Here is a 19,741-nt window from a genome sequence, read left to right as displayed (position 1 = left end):
TAAATGCTCTTTGCTTCTCTGCGCCTTCTCATCCCAGTCTTTCTCCTTCTTCCGTCACTTTTTCTTCTTCCCCCTCCCCCATACTGTAGTCCCTGCATCCCAAGAGGCCCGCAAATCCCAGATAGGGAACCTCCCGAGAGCCAGGTGACCGTCCCCCTCCCCCGAGGGGCAGGGAGGAAGCAGGGGCTCCAGGGTCATACGTGAAAGGAGGGCTGGGAGTCTGCGCTGACCTGGGGGCTGCCCAACATGCCCCGCCCCCAGACCCCCGTTGCCTGCCAGCCCGGAACAAGCTCACAGTCCCCTTTGTGTCACCCACCCCCTGGATCTGAGGGTCTCTCCTGCACCCTGATTCCTTTGCATTCAGTTTTTCTTTTTTTTCCCTTGTGTTTTCTTTTATTTTTATTTTTATTGGAGTATAGTTGCTTTACAACATTGTGTTACTTTCTGCTGTACAGCAAAGTGAATCAGTCATTCATATACATATATCCCCACTTTTTTGGATTTCCTTCCCGTTTAGGTCACCACAGAGCACTGAGTAGAGTTCCCTGTGCTATACAGTAGGTTTTCACTGGTTATCTGTTTTATACATAGTAGTGTATATATGTCAATCCATTCTCCCAATTCATCCCACCCACCTCCCCCCTTGGTATCCATACATTTGTTCTCTACATCTGTGTCTCTATTCCTGCTTTGCAAATAAGTTCGTCTGTACCATTTTTCTCAATTCCACATATAAGTGATATTATGCAATGTTTGGTTTTCTCTTTCTGACTTACTTCTCTCTGGTCCATCCACGTCTCTGCAAATGGCACAATTGTTCCTTTTTATGGCTGAGTAGTATTCCGTTGAATAAACGTACCACATCTTCTTTATCCATTCCTCTGTTGATGGACATTTCGGTTGCTTCCATGTCCTGGCTATTGTGAATAGTGCTGCTATGAACATTGGGGTGCATGTGTCTTTCTGAACTATGGTTTTCTCCAGGTATATGCGTCTCTGGTTTTTCATTGTCTGTTTCACTCTCTGTTCCTCTCTCAGATTCTCTGCCCTTCTTTCCGCCTTTTTCTGAACCTCCCTGGGTCTCTTCCTGTCTCTCTCTCTTCTTTCTCTGGACGCAGCTCCTTCCTCTCTGTCTTCCTCTGTCTTCAGTCCACTCCTCTCTGTCTGCACCTCTGTCTTTATCTCTTTTACTGTTGTTGATATGTTTCTCTGGGCCTCTCGTGTGTGTGGGTGTGGGTGTGGGTCCATCTGTTATTCTGTCCTTCTCTCTCGCTCTCTCTCCCTTCCCCCATCCTCCAGACGCTCCAGCGGGGACCCAAATATTTGGGAAAGTTCAGGCGGCTGTTGGAACAGGCAGAGGTTGTGCGTCTTCCTCAGTGTTCACAGAGGCCTCATATCAGCGTCCCTGCCCTTGGGTATCATGTGCTGGAAAATGACAAACGGAAATTCACTGACGGGGTAAGCAAAGGCCATGGGTTGCTCCCTTTTGGGCTATAAAGGAAATCCAGGCCTCTGACTCTCGAGGGAGCAGCCCACGATGTCAGAGGATGGGAAACAAGTGACCACGCTGAAGCCCTGAAGCCCGGGTCTGGGTCCTGGTTGTCTCACCTGCAGCATCAAGTCCCCATTCTGCAGATGAGAAGCCTGGGGGCCTCAGGCTCCTTATCTGCAAAATGGGGCAACAGTGCCTGCTCTGCGAGCTCCTGTCTCCCCTGGTCTCTTCCCCTCACCGCAGCCAGGATCCTATCAGCCCTGAGGCTCATCTCCAGGAAAAGGCACCGAGGTCAGCTTGGGGAGACCGAGGCCAGGTCTTCACTCAACCCATGTGTCCAGCCTCCAGGGAGACTCCCCTTCCAGACCCTACAAGAGGGGCCCAGGAAACACTCATGAATTGATGAATCAATGACTGGTTCTTCAATCCTGCTCAGCAGAGGACCAGCTCCCTGGGACACTGTGGTCACTGCCAAGGTCACACTCCCCACGCACCCATCCCTGCCCCTCCTCCACTTCTTTCTAGAACCTCTTCCCAAGTGACTTACCCTATGTTTTACCCATCATGTTTATTGTCTGTATGTCACACACACACAGACACACACACACAAATGTCAGCTCCATGATGACAGGGGTTTTTGTCGCTTTTGTTCATGGCTAAATTCCCAGTGCTCCAAACAGCACCTGGCACATCAGACATCCAGTAAGTAATAGTTGTTAAATGAATGAGTGAATGGAGTGATAAATGCATGAATGAGTGAAGGCATGAATGAATGAATGAGTGATGGATGGGTGATGGATGGATGGATGAGCGAATGAATCAATTTATGGACAAATGTATGAAGTAGTGAATGAATGAATGACTAATGAATGAATGAGTGTATAAGTGAGTGAAGAAATGAATGAAGAGATGAGTGGATGGGTACATGAATATATAAATTATGAACAAATCCGCGGATGGATGGTTGGAGGGTGGACGAGTGTGTGAGTAAATGAGGGGAATGAACGGACGAGTGAATGAATGAACCTTCACTGCCAGGCAGGGTCCTCTCCGAGGGGGCAGTGGGACAGTTCCATGGGCCATCCAGCCAGGTCTGGACTTGAGGACACAGGTCTGGGCCGAGCTTCCACCGCCAAGGGGAGGCACCTACTTACCCTTCTTCTTGTCCTATTTACCTTTTTATGAGCAAAAGTCGCCTCCCCTGAACCCCCAAACCCCCCCTGAATCCAAGCCACGCCTCCCCCAGTCCAAGCTCTTTCATCTCACCTGGGTGATGGGAGAAGCCCCTCCCTGCCATCTGCTCTCCACTCACCAGACCAAAGGAGCTTCAGCAGTTGTTCTCACACCACCCCTGCACAGCACAGTCACCTGGGGAACTTTTTAAAAATACCAGTGCCTGGGCCCACTTTTGAGGTTTTGATTCCTTTAGGTTCAGTTGTTAGAAGTTTGATTTTATTTTAAAGCCCCTGAATGATGCCTGGGTTGAGAACCGCTGTCTTGAAGCCGATGCATCTCTGCACCATCTCTGGAGGTGTCCCATTGCTCCCAAAGCAGGAATGAATGGGATGGGATGGAATAGAAGAATAGAATAGAATAGAATAGTATAGAGTAGAATCCTAAACCCAGCTTAATCATCAGCACCTCCTTACCCTGGACCACGGGCACTCTCCAGCCCACATCTTCTGCCTCCTCATCACCCCTCTAACGTCTATCACTCTCCCTCGATGTTCCTTCCTTCTTTCCCTAAAACACATAAGCTTGTTCCCACCTCAGGTACTTTGCACTTGCTGCCACCTGCCTGGTCCTCTGTTTCCCCACCTGGTAGGTTCCTCACTTGAGTCTCAGCACAATGCCACCTCTTCCAAGAAGCCCTCCCTGACTCTCCTTCCTAGAGTAGCACCTCCCAGCCACCCTCCAGCTCACAGCCCTGTTTTCTTCACTATGTGAATTTCTCATGGGTACTATTGGTTCATGCATGTACCATCTGTTTCCATGTAACTGCAGGGATTTTGTCAGTCATCCCCACTGACGTGTCCTCAGACCCCCCAGAACAGTTCTTGACACATAACAGGTGTTTGGTAAATATTTATTTAATGAATGAGATTCTTTTCAGCCGTGTTGTCAGTTCCTTTAGAACACACATGCTTTCTCTTGTTATTATTCCTTTCGTTCCCCTAGCAGGGTTTTTCACCTTCGGCACTTTGACATGAGGGACTAGACGGTTCTTTGTGGTGGGAGCATCCTGTGCACTGTGGAAGTTGAGCAGCACCCCGGCCTCCACCCACTAGATGCCAGTAGCACTTGTCCCCAGTAATGACAACCAAAAATGTCTCCAGACATTCCCAAAAGCCCCAGGTGGAGAGGGAGCGGCGAATCTCCCCAGTTGAGACACCCTGCCCTGCAGTATTTAACCCACTGCTGGGCACTCAGGAGGCTGAAAACAAATGTCCCTGGACTGATTGGAATGTCAAGTCCAGCCTCAGTTCCACGATGTGACCAGCAGGTGGCAGCAAAGACCGCTCTCTCACTAGCACGGTTGCTCTCGCTTTGTGAAAAATTTTTTCTTTCCTCAGCCTAGAAACTGGTTTTGCAACCACGTTCACGCGGTGCAGTGGGACTTTGTGAGCCATCCACTCAGTTTGCACTTTTCCGGACTAGAGAGAAAGAGAAGCAGCAGCAACATCCTGAACCCAAGAGCAGACAGGGTCGGCAGAAGTGGAAAGGAAATCATCTTGGAATCAGGCAGATCTGAATTTCAGTCCTAGTTATACCCTTTCTCTCCTTAATTTAGTCCACCTGTGCCTCAGTTCCCTGACCTGTACCCTGCCTCGCTTATCTCCAGTCATCACCAACAACCATGTTTCACCTGCCAGTCTCTCCTCAACCATGTGGCCACTCAGAGAGCAAGGGCTTGCTCTGGTGGGTCACTGCCCCTAGTTCCTGCCATGAAATGGCCTGTCCTCGGGGGTTTGTTGAATGACTGATTGATTGATGAGCTCGTTGAGCAATGCAGGTAAGGGATGACTCAATGGGTTTCAGCTGTGAAGATGTCATGCCATGCTGAGGATGATGACATCATGGAGATGGTCATGTTATGATGAGGAGGATGTCATAATTCAAGTAATGATGTCATGGTCAGGAGGAGGATGTCATGGTCAGGAGATGTCATGGTGAGAGTAAGGGTGTCATGGTGGGGTGAGGTCATGGTGAGGATGATGACATCATGCAGTTGATAATGGTGTTCTCATGGTCCACACCAGTGGTCCCCAAACCTCTTGCCATCAGCCCTGCCCGGGCAGTTTCTTTTCTTTTCTTTTTTTTTGAATTTATTGTATTTATTTTTTAATTTATTTTTGGGCTGCATCAGGTCTTAGTTGTGGTACACGGGATCTTTCGTTGTGGCTCGCAGGCTTCTCTCTAGTTGTGGCGTGCTGGTTTTCTCTCTCTGGTTGTGGCACGCGGGCTCCAGAGCACGTGGGCTCTATCGTTTGCGGCACACAGGCTCTCTAGTTGAGGCACGCGAGCTCAGTAGTTGTGGCGTGTGGGCTTAGTTGCTCCGTGGCCTGTGGAATCTTAGTTCCCCGACCAGGGATCTAACCCGCGTCCCTGCATTGGAAGGCCAATTCTTTACCACAGGACCACCAGGGAAGCCCCTCGGGCAGTTTCTTGAACCTGAGGTTCCCCAATCCCTCCCCACATCTCATGACTCAGCATCTTACAGGAATAGGTTCTAAACCTTAGCTGATGTTGGAATCATCTGAAGAGGCCTTGAAAATTATCGGTGCCTGGACTCCCTCCCTAGAGGTGATCAGAGCAGGGATTCAGCCCCGGAATCAGGGGTTTTAAGATACCCTCATGATTCTAATATGCAGGAAGGTGACAACCAGCCCTGCCACTTAACAAACTCCCAGGTCAGTGTGATACAAAGGGTGATCCCAGACCAGGAGCATCTGCACCACCTGGGAACCGGTGAGAACTGTGAACTGTGGGACCCCACCCAGCCCCACGGACTCAGAGACTCTGGCCAGGTGGATTTGGACATGCAGCCACTTTGGGGCCCCCATCCCCATGGGCCGAAATATCAGGATAAAAGCGGGATGCAATTTTCTGGGGGAGGGACAAAGCGTTACGATTAGTCCCCAAAGATCACCCTATCAGTTGACCAACTCCGTGGGAAACTTTCAACTCCATATTCTAGACCAAAGCTCCACCCCACACGATAAACACCCTGTATCAAAACTGGAGTGATTTTCACCCCAAAGGAGCCAAGTCTTCTCAATACCAACAGGGCTGAGGAGATAGGTGCACCCCCTCACCCAGACTCGCTGTAGCCACGCCAAGAAAACATCTTCCTCTGGCCACACGACTGCTATGGGGTGTCATTATTTCAGAGAAGAAGGGCTGCAATGTCACCAGGACCCGGCCTGTGATAGTACAGACCTCCCATGCTAGTGCAGAAGCGAGCCACAACCCCTGCTGCTTTCAAGGAGACCGCGTGTGTTTACGCTGTGTAAATCCTCCCAATCAAAGCTGGTTAGAGACGCAGGATCGCCAGCCCCGCACCCCACCTACTGAATCAGAGGCTGCATTTTCATAAGATCTCCATGAATTTGAGATGCGCTAGTATGAACCCGATGCCAGGCCACTCTCCTTCTTGAGGTTTTTATTGTTGTCGTTCCCCCAAATGCAGCCTCTTATGGAGCTGAGACCATCACCACAGGAAACCCCACCTGTGTTTTATAAAGTCACACACAGGCATCTGTCGGGGTTCTAAGCCAGTCTGGTGCTTATCTCAACCCAGGCTGTACTTCGGGAAAAACCGGAGCAGTTCTGGAAGCTCATGGTGCTTGGGCCCCCAACCCCAGAGACTGTGATTTCATGGCCTGAGGTGACACCTGGGCATTTTTTAAATTCCCCGGGTGACTGCAGTGGGGCGTTAGGGTTGAGGTCTGCTGATGCCCAGGCACAGGCCTTATTCAGGGGATGTCAGAGGACTTAGCACACGACACTGGTTGTGTGTTTCCCAGCGTGTTTAAATCTCACTGGCCTTGGATGTCACACCTGGGAACTGGGCTCCATCAACACTTTGATGTGGAAACTATTTCTATCACAGGCTCGGGGTGTCCTGAGCTCACATATAGGGTTGGAATGAAGGCTAAATGCAAAGCCGATGGTCCAGGAGATGCTCGTTGTGTTTGGAGGATCACTGTTTCCCACTAAGTGTGAGCGCGGGTAATTCTCTCCTCCGCGGTGAGCTTGCCAATGAGCACCTCTTGGGCATCACAAGTTGGCTTGTTGCCCTTCCTGCTGATTGTGGCTTGCTGACCCTTCCTCTCCTCCCATGAGGACCTCCTGGCACCTGTGAAGTGACACATGAATGGGACCACTGACCGCCTGAACGTCCAAGAGGGGCTTTCATCTCTGGGATGACTCTGCGTTGTTTCAAAAGTGAGTTGCTGGCCACGGAGAATCACTGCATTAACTGAGCCTTTTCTGCTTGAGGCTCAGGACTCTAGACCAGGCGAGCACGAGCCCGGCTGGGGTCAGGGAGGACACGTCCACCTCCTGGTTGCTGCGAAGCCCAGATCTCTGCTGCCTGCCCTCCAATTTCCCACGGTGCCTCCTGCCTGGTTCCAGGTCGCGGGAAGCATGAAGCCCGGGGTCTGAGACGCAGCATCCTCCACACACAGGATCCACGTCGCAGCCAGCCGGCATGCACCTGCTCAGGAAAGCTGTGATAAAGGAGAACATGCCTCTAGCTTGCTGTGTGTTTTTGCAACACTTACCTAACCTCTCTGGTCCTCCGTTTCTTTCACAAAGAAGAGAACCCCATCCAAAGAGCAGGAGTGAGGATGAAGTGAAGCCAGAGGAGACTCACGGAGGTTGCAATCAGTAAGTTCTGTACATGATGAAGGAGGTGCTTTTGCTTTTTCATGGGTTTGGCACTCAGCCTCCTCCAGCCCACACGAGACACACGTGCCTTGACAGAGCACACACCGTGCCAGGCAGCACTCAGATAGCAGCCAGGGCTGGAGCCCGGTCCACAGCGGCTCTCAGGTGGTGGCCTTTGAGGAAGAGGAAGCCGCAGCCCACCGAGATGGGTCCATGAGGCCCCCACGCCAAGCCCCTCCCTCCCACCACGACCAGGCATCGGGGCTCAGATGGCCTGGTCCTGCCTCCATCTCAGGCTGAGCACGCGGGCTGCTGCCAGGAAGGCCGCCCCGGTGAGGAGCTCGGCGATGAAGCTGATCCAGCCCAGGGCCAGGGACCAGCCGAAGCGGATGTCCACCTGGTCCAGCAGGGCCTTCTCCTCCAGGAGAAACAGCGCCTCCCGGAAGGCGGCGGCTGAATACGCGATGTAGACGCTGATGCCCGCGAGGGTCACCAAGGCTGAAGGGGTTGCAAAGGAGAGCAGATCAGACCCCCATCCCCGGGCACTGCCCCTCCTTCCCACTGCCGGTCCCTCTGCCCAGTGTGCTCCCTCCTCCCTTCCCCTCCCTTCCTGCCACTGGTAACTCCTGCCCATCCCCGCATCTCAGCTCCTGGCGATTCCTGGACCCACCCCCCCACGAGCCAGTCCAACCCACCGTGGGGTTTCACAGCATCACATGGCCCTCCATCACTTCCCAGGTCAGAATTTGTTTGTGAAACGACTTAACCAATGCCTGTCTGCCCCAATGTGAGCTCCAGAGGGTCCACCCTGGATGCCCAGCCCCCAGAGCAGCACCCTGCACACGGCAGTGCTCCATGCATACGTTATTAGAACGCACTGTCCAGTCCCATAGCCACTGGCCCCACACGGCTCTTTAAACTTTTATTAATTTAAATGAACATCTCAGCTCCACGTTGGCACCTGCCACACGCCAAGTGCTCGTTGCCTGTTTCGTGGCAAATTAGAGAATTTCTCCATCAGGAGAGTTCCCCTGGAAGGTGCTGTTTGGAGAATTAGTCACTGGGCAAACTATTAATGCCAATATTAATAATAATAGCAGGTGGGTGGAGGGGATCAGAGCCTCACCGTATTCTCATCTCCAGGCATTACTTTTCTTTATTTCCCTCCATGGATTCTGCGTGTGTGTGTCATTACTGTTCTTGTTCTTTTTTAAGGTCCATTTCAAATGCACCAGAAGCAGGGAGGCCATAAAACAACCAGCTGTGAGTTTGGTTTTAATCAATCAAAGCAACGCCTGTCAGGATGGCAGGTGCACATGAAAGACTGAGGGTGGCCAGAGTGAGGGTCTCCCTCCAGCCCATGGTCCTAACGCTGACGCTCTCATAACACGCTTCTTCTGTGAAATAATCAAAGCGATTCTCAGAATCTGCTCTCACCCCTATGCTTCTCTCTTGGGAACACAGACCCAGGGACCCTGATCCCTTCCAGCTAGGAGATCACAGGAGGGGGAAGCAAGCCCTAGAAGCGATGGGACCCCCCCCAACCCTTCCCTTCTGGGGGATCGGGCACAGCCCCTCCTGGAACCCGGGCCCCGTGCAGGGTGGGCACCTACCTCCAAAGAGGAAGAGGGTCCCCGTGAGCAGGAGAAGGAGGGAGGCTCGCAGGAGGAAGCTCAGAAACCCTGTCATCCCCCCAAAAACCATCAGGATGAGGCTGAGGGGCAGCAGAATCACAAACGTCCCATGCATGGCTTAGGGGAGACAGGAGGACAGCAGGTTACTAACATCCTTCTGTTAATCAACAGACATTCACTGAGCACCTCCTGTGGGCCAGCACCCAAACGCTGGGGGAAGAAATCAACACCACTGCTGCTTATAATAATGATGGTAGGGCTTGCCTGGTGGCGCAGTGGTTGAGAGTCCGCCTGCCGATGCAGGGGACACGGGTTCGTGCCCCGGTCCGGGAAGATCCCACATGCCGCGGAGCGGCTGGGCCCGTGAGCCATGGCCGCTGAGCCTGCGCGTCCGGAGCCTGTGCTCCACAACGGGAGAGGCCACAACACTGAGAGGCCCGCGTACCGCAAAAAAAAATAATAATAATGATAATATTATTAATAGCAACAGTTATCGAGGCTCAGCTATGCCAGACTTTGTGCTGTATGAGTATCAGCTCAAGTAATTCTCACACACCCTGCGAGGGAAGTATTGTCCTTGTTCATTCGCTTCTTCACTCAGCACATGTGTATTGAGTGCATGCTTTGTGCCAGGCTCTGTCCCCGGCACAGCGGATTCAGCGGCAAATCCACCAGGACTCCTGCCCTCGTCGGGCTGTGTGGATTCAAGCAGGTGAACAAATAAGTGACAAAGTTGAGAGGTGGTGACAAACTCCTGGGGCGGGGCGTGAATAAAGCAGAGGAGGGGCCAGAGCAGTGGCTCCGCTAAAGAAGTGACATTGGAGCAAAGACCTGAAGAAGGCGAGGGAGGCAGCTGCGCAAGGGCCGGAAGGGAGGGGCCGCAGGGAGGGGCGGGGGCGGAGTCTGAGATGGGAGGGCGTGTGCCCGGTGCGGCTGAGGCTGGCAAAAGCCGGCGAGGGCAGCGGGGAGTCAGGGAGGGGAAGGCGGTGCAGGAGGAAGGCAGAGTTAACAGCAGCTCACGTGGGGCTCCTGAGCCATCGGGAAGATTTTGAACTTCTCTCTGAATGAGATGGAGGCCACCAGACAGTTTGGGGCGGAAGAAACTATAATTTAACTTCAGTTTCTAAAGGTCCCTCTGGCCACTATATTGAGAGTGGACAGCAGAGGGCGTAGTGGGTTGAAAGGCGGCTCCCAAGTTCACATCCAGCAGGAACCTGTGAACGTGACCTCATTAGGGACAAGAGTCGTTGCCGATGTAACGAAGTCCAGGGTCTCCAGATGAGCTCATCTCGGGTGAGACCCAATGACTTTATTTATTTATTTATTTAAACATCTTTATTGGAGTATAATTGCTTTACAATGGTGTGTTAGTTTCTGCTGTATAACAGAGTGAATCAGCTATACGTATACATATATCCCCATATCTCTTCCCTCTTGCATCTCCCTCCTTCCCACCCTCCCTATCCCACCCCTCCAGGTGGTCACAAAGCACCGAGCTGATCTCCCTGTGCTATGCGGCTGCTTCCCACTAGCTAGCTATTTTACATTTGGTAGTGTATATATGTCCATGCCACTCTCTCACTTCGTCCCAGCTTACCCTTCCCCCTCCCCGTGTCCTCAAGTCCATTCTCTAGGTCTGTGTCTTTATTCCTGTTCTGCCCCTAGGTTCTTCAGAACCTTTTTTATTTTTTTTAGATTCCATATATATGTGTTAGCATATGGTACTTGTTTTTCTCTTTCTGACTTACTTCACTCTGTATGACAGTCTCTAGGTCCATCCACCTCACTACAAATAACTCAATTTCGTTTCTTTTTATGGCTGAATAATATTCCATTGTATATATGTGCCACATCTTCTTTATCCATTCATTTGTCGATTGTCACTTAGGTTGCTTCCATGTCTTGGCTATTGTAAATAGAGCTGCAATGAACATTGTGGTACATGACTTTTTTTGAATTTTTGTTTTCTCAGGGTATATGCCCAGTAGTGGGATTGCTGGATCGTATGGTAGTTCTATTTTTAGTTTTTTAAGGAACCTCCATACTGTTCTCCACAGTGGCTGTATCAGTTTACATTCCCACCGACAGTGCAAGAGGGTTCCTTTTTCTTCACACCCTCTCCAGCATTCAGCGTTTGTAGATGTTTTGATGATGGCCATTCTGACTGGTGTGAGGTGATACCTCATGGTAGTTTTGATTTGCATTTCTCTAATATTAGTGACGTTGAGCATACTTTCATGTCTCTGTTGGCAATCTGTATATCTTCTTTGACTTTATAAGAGAAAGGGGAGAAAATACAGAGGAGAAGATGAGGTGAAAACAGAGATGGAGATCAGAGTAATGCTTCTACAAGCCAAGGACCACCCGGGAGGGACGGCAGCCCCCAGAAGCCAGGAGTGAGGGCTGGAATGGATTCTCCCCCAGAACCTCCAGAAGGACCAATCCTGCTGACACCTTGATTTTGGACTTCTGACCTCCAGAACTTGAGACGATAAATTCCTGTTGCTTTAAGCCACCGAGCTTGCGGTAACTTCTCAGCTGGCCGAGAAAACAGTACAGGGACCCAGCTGGAAGCAGGAAGACCATGGGGTGGCTACTGCAATAACCCTGGACCTGGATGGAAGCAGCGGGGTGGTGAGAAGTGGTCAGGTCCCAGGTATATTTTGAAGGTAAAACAAGCAACCACTTTGATGAGAGTAGGAGAAAAAGAGAGGGGCAAGGTGACACTGAGATTTAGGGCCTGAGCCACGGGATGGATGAGTTGCCATCTGCCAAGATGGGAAAGATGGGGGAGGCAGAGTGGGCTGCGGTGGATACCAGGACTTGTCAAGGGTGAGATGCCTGCTGGACTCCAAGCAGAGATGCCACAAGCAGTGGTTTACAGTAGAGCAGAGTTCAGTGGGAGATCTGGGTGGGTGTCAATATGGTACCCTTATTATGAAGGTTGGAACAGAGAGCAGACAGAGTGGGACCCAACTCAGCCAGGGTGTTTGAGAAAATCTCACAGGGGCTGAGCTGCAGCTAAGACGTGAAGGAATGCGGCTTCACCAGAGGACGGAGGCGATAGTCAACAAGTGTGTATCCAGCACCTGCCAGGTTCCAGGGCTCAGCAGGGAGCAAAGCCAGCAAGGATGCAGGAGTTCATATCCTTCCCAGCCACTGGAAGCATCCTCTGCTGGAGAAGAGTGACAGGTGGGGGGATGAGCAGGAGAGAATAGGGGGAGGTCAGAGAAAGAATGACTCAGAAAAGTGCCACCAGCATCCATCCCCCGCTCCTCTGACCCCAAATTGCTTGTCTTTTGTGAGTTAGTTAATCCTCAGAACCCCATTTTCACATCCATGAAATGGAGGTCATAATGTGCAGCTCATGGTATTATCATAAGAACAATGTGTGTGGAGAAAATGGAGAGTTCCATAGAGCAAGTATTAAATAAACCATAACCCTGCCAACAATAAAGATGATGAAGATAATCACTCAGTCGGACTTCCACTGTGATCAAATCACTTTGTCTTCAAGACCCTAAATGCCACCAGCCTTGGCAAGTCGAGGAAACAAAGCTGATTTCCTTTCCAGGGCTGTCACACGATAAAATGTGATTCCAGGGGGCGGGACCTGTAGTCCTTCCTCCTTCCCTCCTTCCTTCCCTCCCTCCCTCCCTCCCTCCCTTCCTTCCTTCCTTCCTTCCTTCTTTCTTTCCTTCCTTCTTTCTTTCCTTTCTTTCTAAAGGAAAAACTTTGGGAAAGGAAGCACAACAGCTGGTGTGAAAACCTGGTTCTGTAAGCTCTGTCTCCTGCATGGCATTGCCTCCAGATGATGGCTGAGAAATGAAATCATTTCTCATTTAGAAAGTAATGAGGTTTCCCGGAGCTGGTTTGGCCCAGCAGTCCCACGTGTGAGGTCCCCAGACAAGGCTGCTGCTGAGTTCGCGTCCATGTGCAATTAAATGTCTGTGCAAGAACAGGACACCCGCTGGGAAAGCTGTAAGATCTCCTGCTGAAATTTGGTTTAGTATATATATATTTTTTTGGTATGTGCCTTGGTATTTTTTATTTTCTGATTTTCAGGACTGCTGTCTGGGGACATAAATATTGATTCTGAGTTATGTTCTACTTGGAAATGTCCCCACCTCCAGTCACATCTCACTCAGAAACAAACGTCTATGGGCCCCATAGAGCCTGGGGCTGCTGCAGGGGACAAGGTCTCTGCCCTCATGGAGACCACAGTCCAGTACAGGAGACAGACTAGTAGGAAATAAAGGGGATAATTACAGACCAAGTGTCACAAAGGACATGAGTGTGATGATGCAGAAAAACAGGGTGGGCAGCGAGGGGGGTGCACTTCTATAGATGAGATCGTTGTTTTAATTTCCTAGAGCTGACATAACAAATTACTACAAACTAGGTGTCTTAATAGCAGGAGGAATTTATTCTCTCACGGTTCTGGAGGCCCTAAGTCCAAAATCAAGGTGTCAGCAGGACCGCGCTCCCTTCAAAGACTCCAGGGGAGGATCCTTCCTTGACTCTTCCAGCTTCTGGCAGTTGCCGGCAATCCTTGGCATTCCTTGGCTCGTGGCAGCATCCCTCCGTCCACCTTCATCTTCCTATGACCTTCTTTTCTCTCCTCTGTGATTCTCCTTTTTTTTTACCAGGACACTCGTCACAGGATTTAGGTTAATCCACAATGATCTCATGTCGAGAGCCTTAACTCAATTACACCTGCGAAGTTACTTTTCCCAAATGAGGTCCCATTCACAGGTACCGAGGGTTAGGATGTGGACACATCTTTTGTGGGGGGGCGGTGATACCTTTCAATCCACTACAGTGTTTACAGTAGGAGCTCAAGACGTGAGAGCTAAGATTACCGTCTAGAGTTAATAATACTAATAATGTTGGAGATCAGGAAGATAACTAATATGCAGCCCTGTCCTCAAGGAAGCTATGTTCTGATGACAATAGACTCGAAAATGTACAAAAATTATAAAAATCCACTTCCTTACCAGGCATAACAGGACTGAATATCTCTGAGCATTTCTTGGAGTCTCCAAGTCATACTGACAAGGTTTGAAAATAAAGATAGTGACACCTTCCCCTTTGGGAAATGGTTCCTGAGACTTCCTTCTTTCACCAGAGCTTCTGATGTTTCTGGAGAATAATACTTCTCTGCTCTCTTTAAGAGAAGGACTGTTACTTCGCTAACCACCCCGGGGCTTCCTGACCTCGCAAGCATTCTGCAAGGCTGCTTTTCCCATCGAGCTATTCTCTGAACAGTGCAATAATGAATCATTCACACAGTTATCCTTGGCGTGAACGACTTGGCATTTTTCTGGGTTTGCTTTTCCTTTGCAGCAAAGCACTTCTGAGTCGAAAAGATCTCTTGCACCTGGTACGTATTTGCTCTTGATGGAAAAAAATGACCTGTCAACATTATTAGTGTTATTAATTCTACATGGTAATCTTAGTTCTCACGTGTTGAGTTCCTACTGTAGGCAGTGGAGGATAGCAGAACTCTGAACCCAAGAAACAGACTGGGAACTTTTCCCCTGGTCTGCCGTGGCCTCCGGTCTTGGCACACTCACGTTATACTGGAATTACCCTCGACGTAGCATCATTCTAAAAGAATAGAAACTGCCTGGGTTCAAATCCCAGATCAACCAGTTACCGTGCAAACTTTGGTAACTTACCTAACCTCTCTGTGCCTCGGTTTCCTCATTTGAAAAGTGAGGAGTATAATAACAGTACCTGCCTCGTGGGTCTGTTGTGAAGATTAAATGGGTTAAACACGTAAAGACCTCAGGACAGGGTCTGGCACACAGCACCTGTTCTGTAATCATTGACTGTTATTTTTATTGCCCTTCAACCACTCCACTGAAAGTGGTCCCCACCTCCTTTTATTACATGCCCCTGTTTTATTTCCTTTGTTATACCTACTACTATTTGAAGCCATTTTATGTTAATTTATTCACTGGTCCGTGTGTTTATTATCTGTCTCCTGCACTAGACACTAAGCCTATGTGGCAAGGACCCCACCTGTCTCATCATGTTTTATCCCCAGCACTAAGCAAAGGCATTTGCAATGATTAGCTCCATTTTACAGATGAGAAGCCTGAGGTTCAGGGAGACAATATGACTTAGAGCAGAAGGAGGAGACAATAACTGACCTCCTGCTTTGGGTGATACCCTACGCTGGATGCTTTCCTTCTGTGATCTCATTTCATCTCAAAACAGCCCAGTTATTTTCTCAATTTATTATTTTATTGAAGTATAGTTGAATGACAATGTTGTGTTAACTACTGCTGCACAGCAGAGTGACTCAGTCATACATATATACACATTCTTTTTCATATTCTTTTCCATCCACAGGATATTGGATATAGTTCCCTGTGCTATACAGTAGGACCTTGCTGTTTATAAAACAGCCCATTTATGGAAGGAGGTGGCTGGCCAGAGGTCACACAGCTGGGAGGAAGGAGGGCCCTTATCTATGATGTGGCTGACCCCACCCCCCACATCCTGCTGGGAGAGGCACATGACTCAGCTCAGCCAATCAGCACATTCCTTCCCTTCGGCCACACTGACTGGCTCAGACCTGGGCACATGATCCAATCTAGTCCAGTCAGAGACCTACCTGGAGGTTTTGCAGAATGACTGGGCAACAGGCTCCTTCTGCTTAGGTTGCTGATTCTGGAGAGGATTTAGTTGAAAGCAGAACCCAAACAGAAGCAAAGCCCAGAGAGGAGAAAAAGAAATCGAGTTTAGCTCTGGATCCCAGGGGGCTTGAGCTTTTCAGTTTCGTGGACCAGGAATTCCTTTTCTGTTTCAACTAGTATGATTTGCGTTTCCGTCACTTACCATCAAAAGACTCCTGGCTGATACAGCTAGCCTGGTTGGTTCTAGACTGTGGCTCTTTTATGTAAACTGTGCTGAATTTGAAGACCCCCCCGCCACCAAAACAAATTCCAGTCCCTAGCCAGGGAACCAAAACCATGACATCCCCAGAGCTAATCAGGAAGATAAAACATCCAAGCAAGGTGGATTTTTATTGGGTACTGAAGTAGGCTACCTGCTTGGATTTTCTTGGAGGGAAAACCAATGGTTCTTCCCATACACCCCCACGGGGATTTGTCTAGGAGGCTGACTCACAGAACACGCTGCTTGTCACCTGGCCTCTCTCCTCTATGGGCTCTGCATAAAGGGAATGAAACGTCTTCATATAATAAAAGAACTTGGACAACATTCAAAACTCTTTCTGGGGATAAAGAGAGTCTGTGAAAAAGCTCTCTCTGGGGGTGATTTGCAGTGAGCACGAGGTCTGACGCGCAGCCTCCTCTCTGTGATGATACAATGGTAGTAAGAGCAGCTAACACTTATGGCAGACTTAAAGGAGCCGGACACTGCATGAGGCTCTTTAAACACGCTCTCCCGCTTCATCCTTGAATTAGCCTTATGAGGAGACATGACAGTTATCTTCATTTTGCCCATGGGGGAACTGAGGCTCAGAGAGGTAAGAAATTTGCCCAAAGCCACGTGCCTAGTTGGTGGTGAAGCAGGGGGTTAGACCTAGGGCCAAGGGAACAGATGAACAGACTGTGGATGTGAGTTTTGCCTGTTTCTCAAAACCCTGGACAACACACGGTTGGTTCGTTATCAAGTTTCATGAAGAGGCCAGACCAGTGGTGACTGTGGTTAGCCATCCAGTTTACTCACTGATGTGATAAGCAGGCTGAATGCCAGCACCCAGCCCAGCAAAGGGCCATAGATGTGACTGCACCTAAAAGAGGCTGGGGGGACTTCCCTGGTGGCTCAGTGGTTAAGAATCTGCCTGCCAATGCAGGGGACACGGGTTAGAGCCCTGGTCCGGGAAGATCCCACATGCCGCGGAGCAACCAAGCCCGTGCGCCACAACTACTGAGCCCGCATGCCACAACTGCTGAGCCCGCACGCCACACCTACTGAAGCCCTTGTGCCTAGAGCCCATGCTCCACAACAAGAGAAGCCACCGCAATGAGAAGCCCACGCACTGCAGCAAAGAGTAGCCCCCGCTCGCCGCAACTAGAGAAAGCCCATGCGCAGCAACGAAGACCCGACACGGCCAAAAATAAATAAAATAATAATAATAATAAATTAAAAATAAATAAAATAAGCTGCACAGGAACAATTTTAAAGTCCAAAGAGACACCAGCTTTGTTTTAAGGCTGTAGTAGCTTGATACACCATCTCCTTGCTACCTTCTCCAGCCTTCTCTGTGGACCACAGCACTACATTCAGAAGCCTGTTAGCCAACACAGGAGTTTTTGAACAGGAATTCTTGATTACTCTTGATATGCTCTGAGAACACCCAAAGTTCCTCCTAGCACAGCTTGGGGCTGAGGACAGAGTTCGTGAGACCACTTCCTTTCCTCCACCCCCCTCATATTCCAAGCATCTAGGGGATATCTCCTTCAACGGAACTTCATTCAGTGGTGTGCTGGAGCTGGATTATATCACAGGGTCAGCTGTTAAGTTTTCAGCAGTATGAGGAGCCAGTTGACATCATGTTGACAGCCTGAAACTGACCACAGTGGGAATATTTACACCACAGAGATTGGCAAATGCCACAAATCAAGACTCTCCCCTCCCGCAGACAGCCAATTGTTAAATATTTTCCAGCCCACCACTGGACTTTAGAGAAAGAGTCTGGTTCATTCATATACTCATTCAGTCATTCAACAAATTTGGATTGAGTTCTACCTCTAAATAATAGAGTTTGCATTCACTCTCATGCCTGCTCAGCAAACCTTGGCTCATGGGCTACTCTATACCAGGCTCTGTGCTAAACACAGGGAATCCAGCAGTGGCAAGAAAGACGTGGTCCCTGCCCTCATGGAGCTCAGGGTCGAAAAAAATGCCACACAACCTGTAGCACGAATAGGAGCTGACCAAGTCAAGCTGGAAGGATGGGAGCAGGGAGACTCCAATTGGAGGCAATGGCATGTGCAAAGTTCCTGTGGCAGGAGGAAACTGAGCACCCCTCCAGGAACTGGACCAAGGCCAGCATAGCCAGAGAGGAAAGAGCAAAGGGGAGAGTGGAGTTGGAGAGGGACCCTGGCAGCCCTTGTGGGCCATGCTAGGGACTTGTCTTCATTCTAAGAGTCACATCCCCAAGCCTCACTCAGTAAGTCTATCAAAAGCTGCGCATACTTTTCAAGGTCTATGGAACTCAGTCCTCATTTCCTCATCGTGTCCTTTCTGTGGTACCTCTCTGGGCCTCAGTTTCCTCTTTGGAAAAATAAAGATTAAGACAGAGATGACAAAGAACTTCATAGGGAGGCTGTGGAGATGAAATGAGGACACAGATGGAGAGCGTTCAGCTCCATGTCTGGCCAGCTGCGAGCCTCAGTGAATCGAACTGTGACTTTGACTTCCCTCCTTCCTCCACTGTTTATTCAGCCCGTTTGCTTTCTCAAATTCTATCCTCCCACCTTTCCAGAGTTCCAATCACCGTGCCAGGCACTGGGAAATCAGCCAGGAACAACAGACACATGGCCCCTGGCGACAGGGAGCCGTCCTCTGCCTCCTGGTTGCTTCTCTTGAATCATTCAACAAATATTTACTGCATCCCTCCTACTGCCAAGCGCTTGTTCTCAACACCGAGGATGCAGAGAAGGCTGACAAGGGGTTGTGACAGTCAGCTCCCCGGGCTGGTTTAGGTGTCTCTTCGGGCTCCCAGCCACCCTCCCTCGTGCTGCTTGTCACTCTGAAATGTAACTGCGCACTTCCACCTCGGTCTCACCAGCTAGTCTGTGCGCCCCCTGAGCGCCTGGCCTGGGCCTTCGGCAGCAGCACGGTGCCTGGCGCACAGAAAGCCTTCAGCCAACGTTTGTTGAATGAATCCTCAACCACACGTTACGGGTGGAGCAAATGGACCCGGTTCCTGCTCCTACCCGCGTTCCCCTCTCCCGCCGGTGCCAGAGGCCGCCCCGACCGCCCTCTCCAACGCAGCGCCAACGCCCCCCACCCCACCTCGCCTGCTGTTTGGACAAAAGCTCCCAAACTGGTGTCCAGCCCCGGGTCCTCCCCCATCCCACACTCCCCGGACTCACTGAGAAGTTGTCGGCTCGAGTCGCTGAAGGTCACGTTCTCCTGCCAGAAGGGGTTCATCAGCGGCGCGCACGGGCTCTGGACTGGATGGGGCAGAGGACTCGGTGGGCGGGGGCCCCGGGGTTCGGACCCCGGACCGAGGCTTCGCCCCGGCGCCTCTCGGAACTGCGAAGGCAGCCCCAGAAGCCCTGCCCACCTGCCCTTCCGACCCCAGATACCGCGTTTCGCGCCCCGGGGCTTGGGGGATGGATGCGCTCCAAGCAACAAGTCCCGGGCGAGCCCGGCGCCGCGCAGGAGCGGCGGTGGCGGCCACCGCCCCGGGTACCCGGGTACGTCCTTACCCCGGCAGGTCCGCCAGAGGCCGGAGTGCGAGCTCAGAGGTTCGAGCTGGCTGCGGTTGGAGGCCCCTGCCGGGTCCCGCGCCCCCGGGCCGCTCCGCTGCAGCCGCTCTGTGTCAATGATGTACCAGAAGTCCGTGCCGATGGCGGCCGCCAGGAGCACAAAGCTGAGCGCCCCGCTCAGCGCCGCCGCGCCGGCCAGCGCTCCCAGGTGCACCTGCATCGCCGAGCCGGGACCCCACGCGCCGCCCGCAGCCCCCCGCGCCGCCTCCCGCGTCCCTGAGCTCGGAGCCGGAGAGCCGGCCTCC

The 19,741-nt window shown here is 50.9% G+C and overlaps 1 protein-coding gene across 2 annotated transcripts; it reads right to left on the bottom strand.

Annotated features, from left to right (window-relative positions):
- Window positions 1-7,649: 7,649 nt before the first annotated feature.
- On the bottom strand, window positions 7,650-19,656 carry TMEM114 (transmembrane protein 114). 2 transcript variants are annotated; one of them, XM_027118306.1, is made up of 4 exons: window positions 19,437-19,656; window positions 19,098-19,178; window positions 8,998-9,135; window positions 7,650-7,882 (listed from the first exon to the last, which is right to left on the bottom strand). In XM_027118306.1, exons 1-4 carry the CDS (start codon window positions 19,654-19,656, stop codon window positions 7,650-7,652), a joined length of 672 nt encoding a protein of 223 aa, XP_026974107.1. The 2 variants fall into 2 exon arrangements, with proteins under 2 accessions (XP_026974107.1, XP_026974108.1); XM_027118307.1 differs by lacking the exon at window positions 8,998-9,135.
- Between the last annotated feature and the right edge of the window lie 85 nt (window positions 19,657-19,741).

This window comes from Aethalodelphis obliquidens, unplaced genomic scaffold (assembly GCF_003676395.1).
Source record: "Aethalodelphis obliquidens isolate GAN/ISIS:26980383/991018 unplaced genomic scaffold, ASM367639v1 scaffold18, whole genome shotgun sequence".
In the NCBI taxonomy this organism is placed as follows: domain Eukaryota; kingdom Metazoa; phylum Chordata; class Mammalia; order Artiodactyla; family Delphinidae; genus Aethalodelphis; species Aethalodelphis obliquidens.
The sequence above is the reverse complement of the archived record's forward strand: the minus strand, read 5'-3'. Positions and strand labels throughout refer to the sequence as shown.